We start from the raw sequence: 4,254 nt of genomic DNA on the forward strand, positions 1-4,254 counted from the left end.
AAAAAAAAAAAAAAAAAAAATCCAAGTACTCCAAAAGGACTCTCCAAGGCTCTGATCAAAATACTTTTCATTCTTGTTCTAATATAATTTTAATACTCTTGGCTGAGGCCAGTGGATCACTTGAGCCCATGAGTTCCAGACCAGCCTGGGCAACAGGGCAAAATCCTGTCTTTACAAAAAATACAAAATGTAGCCAGGTGTGGTGGCGTGCACCTGTGGTCCCAGCTACCTGGGAGGTTGAGGTGGGAGGATTACTTGAGGCCGGGAGGTCGAGGCTGCAAGTAAGCCATGATAACACCACTACACTTGAGCCTGGCCAACAGAGCAATATTCTGTCTCAAACAAACGAACACAACTCTTGAGCAGTCTCATTTCAAGACCTGTGATTTGCAGCAAAATTAGAAAAGAAGGATTGCTATTGGCAGGTAAACTGACAACAAGGCAAAGTGACAACTCATAGCCAAGAAAGAACCAGAAAAATCTGTAATAGCCACATAAATCAAACTCCATAGCACTACTTGGAGTAATTTAATATAGCTACTCAAAGAGGCTTTGAGGATTTTATTAACAGTAATCTTTTTTTTTTCTGTTTAGTTAAGAAAAGTTAAATTTTGGTTGTTATACTCCATTTAGGAAGCCAAGAGGAAGCTATTTGCAGAGAGGCAAAGAAATTCACTAAAATGTTAAATGTTGGGATTATGAGTGACTTTTATTTTTCTATCTTTTATAATTTTACAATACTAATATTGGATACTTTTATAATTAGAAAAGAATTGATTTTAAAAGCCTGAAAATGTGTACAGAAATGTTTCTACCAAAGCTTTAATTTAAAAAACTAAATATCATCTATATAGAAATAATATATTTAGGCTGGGCACTGTGACTCAGTGCCTGTAATCCCAGCACTTTAGGAGCCCAAGGTGGGCAGATCACCTGAGGTGAGGAGTTCGAGACCAGCCTGGCCAACATGATAAAACCCCGTCTCTACTAAATATACAAAAATTAGCCAGGCATGGTGAACAGGTGCCTGTAGTCCCAACTACTTGGGAGGCTGAGGTAGGAGAATCGCTTGATCCTGGGAGACAGAGGTTGCAGTCAGCCAAGATCACACCACTGCACTCCAGCCTAGGCAACGGAGTGAAAGTCCGTCTCAAAAAAAAAAAAAAAAAAAAGACTATATTTATATAAAAATATTAACTTCTCAATATTTGTGGGTTCCTAAAGTTTTGCTAGCTATGTCTATCTGGCTCTATTTCTGCTTGTCTGTCATCTATGTCTATTTTTTAAAGATTTGTTAAAATTAATCTTGCAAAATAGTTCCACATACTTTTCACTCTTTAGCCAAGCAGCTAAGAAATAGAACACTATTTGTACTAGGTATAAAATAACAAGCAGGAAACTACCTTAAGGCTGAGAAAAACTGAGACATTAATTGGATTTCTGCAGTGATTTAAAAAATAGTACGTTGATACAAAATTATTTTACTTACAGATGATGAAGAACGAGAGCTTCAAATGGATCCTGCCGACTATGGAAAGCAACATTTCAATGATGTCCTTTAAGTCCTAAAGGAACGCTTCAGAAAACCTAAAGTGCTGTAAAATGAAATCATTCTACTTTGTCCTTTTTGACTTTTGTTGTAAAGATGAGTTGTATCAATTGTAAAGATACATTGAGATAGAATTAAGGAAAAACTTTAATGAAGGAATGTACCCATGTACATATGTGAACTTTTTCATATTGTATTATCAAGGTATAGACTTTTTTGGTTATGATACAGTTAAGCCAAAAACAGCTAATCTTTGCATCTAAAGCAAACTAATGTATATTTCACATTTTATTGAGCCGACTTATTTCCACAAATAGATAAACAGGACAAAATGGTTGTACAAGTTATATGTGGCATAGCATAACCACAGTAGGAACAGAACAGATATTCAGCAGAAAACTTTTTATACACTAATTTTTTTTTTTTTTTTTTTTTTGGATACAGAGTTTTAGTCTTGTTTCCCAGGCTGGAGTGCAATGGCACAATCTTGGCCCACTGCAACCTCCACTCCACCTCCTGGGTTCAGGCAATTCTCTGCCTTAGCCTCCCAAGTAGCTGGGATTACAGGCACCCACCACCATGCCCAGCTAATTTTTGTATTTTTAATAGAGAGCTAATAATTGTATATTTGAGACGGGTTTCACCATGTTGGCCAGGCTGGTCTTGAACTCCTGACCTCAGGTGATCCTCCTGCCTTGGCCTCCCAAAGTGCTGGGACTACAGATGTGAGCCACTGCGCCCAGTCTACACACTAATTCTTGTTAGCCCAACAGCTGTTCTATTCTATCTACCCCTCATTTCATGCTCAAGGAGTCATACCTAGAATAGTTACACATAAGAGGAAAACTAGAAGCCAAACACTGGACAGTATGTATACAGAGTCACCTCCCTACTCCTTTTATTTTACATGAGTGCTGATGTGTTTTGGCAGATGAGCTTTCAGCTGAGGCCTGATGGAAGTTGAGATAACCTGCAAAGACATAACAATATTTATGAGTTATATCTTAATTCTTGAAATTGTGGAATGCATGATTGACAATATAGTTTTAATTTTTATTTTTTTCAAGTAATACCAGTACTATTTAACTATAGCCAGAACTGGCTAAAATTTTTATATTTTCAGAGTTGAAGTTGGTGAAGACATTCATGATGTAAACACCGGATCCTGAAAGGGGTTAAATCTACTTTGAAATGAATCTGCAATCAGTATTTCAAAGCTTTTCTGGTAATTTTAGTGATCTTATTTGACTAGACTTTTTCAGAAGTACTAAATAAAGGAATTTTTATACAGGTTTATTAATGCACAGATAAATAAGAAGTACAGTGAGGTCTATAGCCATTTTATTAAAATAGCTTAAAAGTTTGTAAAAAAATGAATCTTTGTAATTATTATATATGTTAGTTAAGAACGCCATCAAGCTTATATTTGCTGACTACAAATTATTTTAATGCAGTTATCCTTTTTTGACACTATTCAGTGGAATGTGTAAACTAGCTAATTCTTGTTTCTGATTTAAAGCACTTTTAAATCTTATCCTGCTCCCTAAAACAAAATAATTTTGATCAAAAGGTTTTGATCACAAGGGGAAATTTAAGATTGTTAACCCTGTTTTTCAGAAGGGCTACTGTTAATTACACATAAACATGAAATGTGTTTTCCCCTGTGTACTAACAGATTCTAGTCAAAATTCAAACTTATAGTGGTAAAGAAACAGGTTGTTCACTTGTTGAGGTGCAAAAATTCTTAAGACTTCTGTTTGAAATTGCTCCATAACTAGGAAAAGATGTAGTGGTTTACTAAAATTGTTTTTCCACCATATCAAATTAAACAATTCATGCCTTTATAGGGTCAGGCCTACAATGAATAGGTATGGTGGTTCACAGAATTTTTAAAATAGAGTTAAAGGGAAGTGATGTACATTTTGGGGACATTAGGGTAGGGAGATGAATCAAAAAATACCCCTAGTAATACTTTATATTTAATACTGCAAAAGCTTTACAAATGGAAACCATGCAATTACCTGCCTTAGTTCTTTTATCATAAAAACAATCACTTGGTTGGTTGTATTGTAGCTATTACTTATACAGCAACATTTCTTCAATTAGCAGTGTAGACATTTTATAAACAAATCTTGGACCAATTGATAATATTTCTGACTGTATTAATATTTTAGTGCTATAAAATACTATGTGAATCTCTTAAAATCTGACATTTTACAGTCTGTATTAGACATACTGTTTTTATAATGTTTTACTTCTGCCTTAAGATTTAGGTTTTTTAAATGTATTTTTGCCCTGAATTAAGTGTTAATTTGATGGAAAACTCTGCTTTTAAAATCATCATTTACTGGGTTCTAATAAATCAAAAATTAAACTTGTTTCACTGTGTTGCTTATTCTAATACATACACAAACATCACACTCATGAAGTAAATACATTTTAACACTAAAATCTGAGTAAGTTTAGCACTCGTTTTAAGTTAAGCTAAACTAAAAAACCAAATATTTCTTTTTTTTTTTTGAAACAGAGTCTCACTCTCTTGCCCAGGCTGGAGTGCAGGGGCACATCTCAGCTCACTGCAATCTCTGTCTCCCAGATTCAAGCAATTCTCCTGCCTCAGCCTCCCAAGTAGCTGGGATTACAGTCACATGCCACCACACCTGGGTAATTTTTGTATCTTTGGTAGAGACGGGGTTTCACCATGT

The 4,254-nt window shown here is 35.0% G+C and overlaps 1 protein-coding gene across 1 annotated transcript in view; it reads left to right on the forward strand.

Annotated features, from left to right (window-relative positions):
• The window catches only part of GOLM2 (golgi membrane protein 2), a 127,171-nt gene extending 123,243 nt beyond the window's left edge, over positions 1–3,928 (forward strand). The window contains exon 9 of the mRNA XM_017861013.1: positions 1,492–3,928. Coding sequence (XP_017716502.1) covers positions 1,492–1,562 — 71 coding nt within the window. The 3' untranslated portion in view covers positions 1,563–3,928. The remainder of the gene's footprint in view (positions 1–1,491) is intronic.
• The last annotated feature ends 326 nt before the right edge of the window (positions 3,929–4,254 follow it).

Source organism: Rhinopithecus bieti, unplaced genomic scaffold, assembly GCF_001698545.2.
Source record: "Rhinopithecus bieti isolate Rb0 unplaced genomic scaffold, ASM169854v2 scaffold_55715, whole genome shotgun sequence".
Classification (NCBI taxonomy): domain Eukaryota; kingdom Metazoa; phylum Chordata; class Mammalia; order Primates; family Cercopithecidae; genus Rhinopithecus; species Rhinopithecus bieti.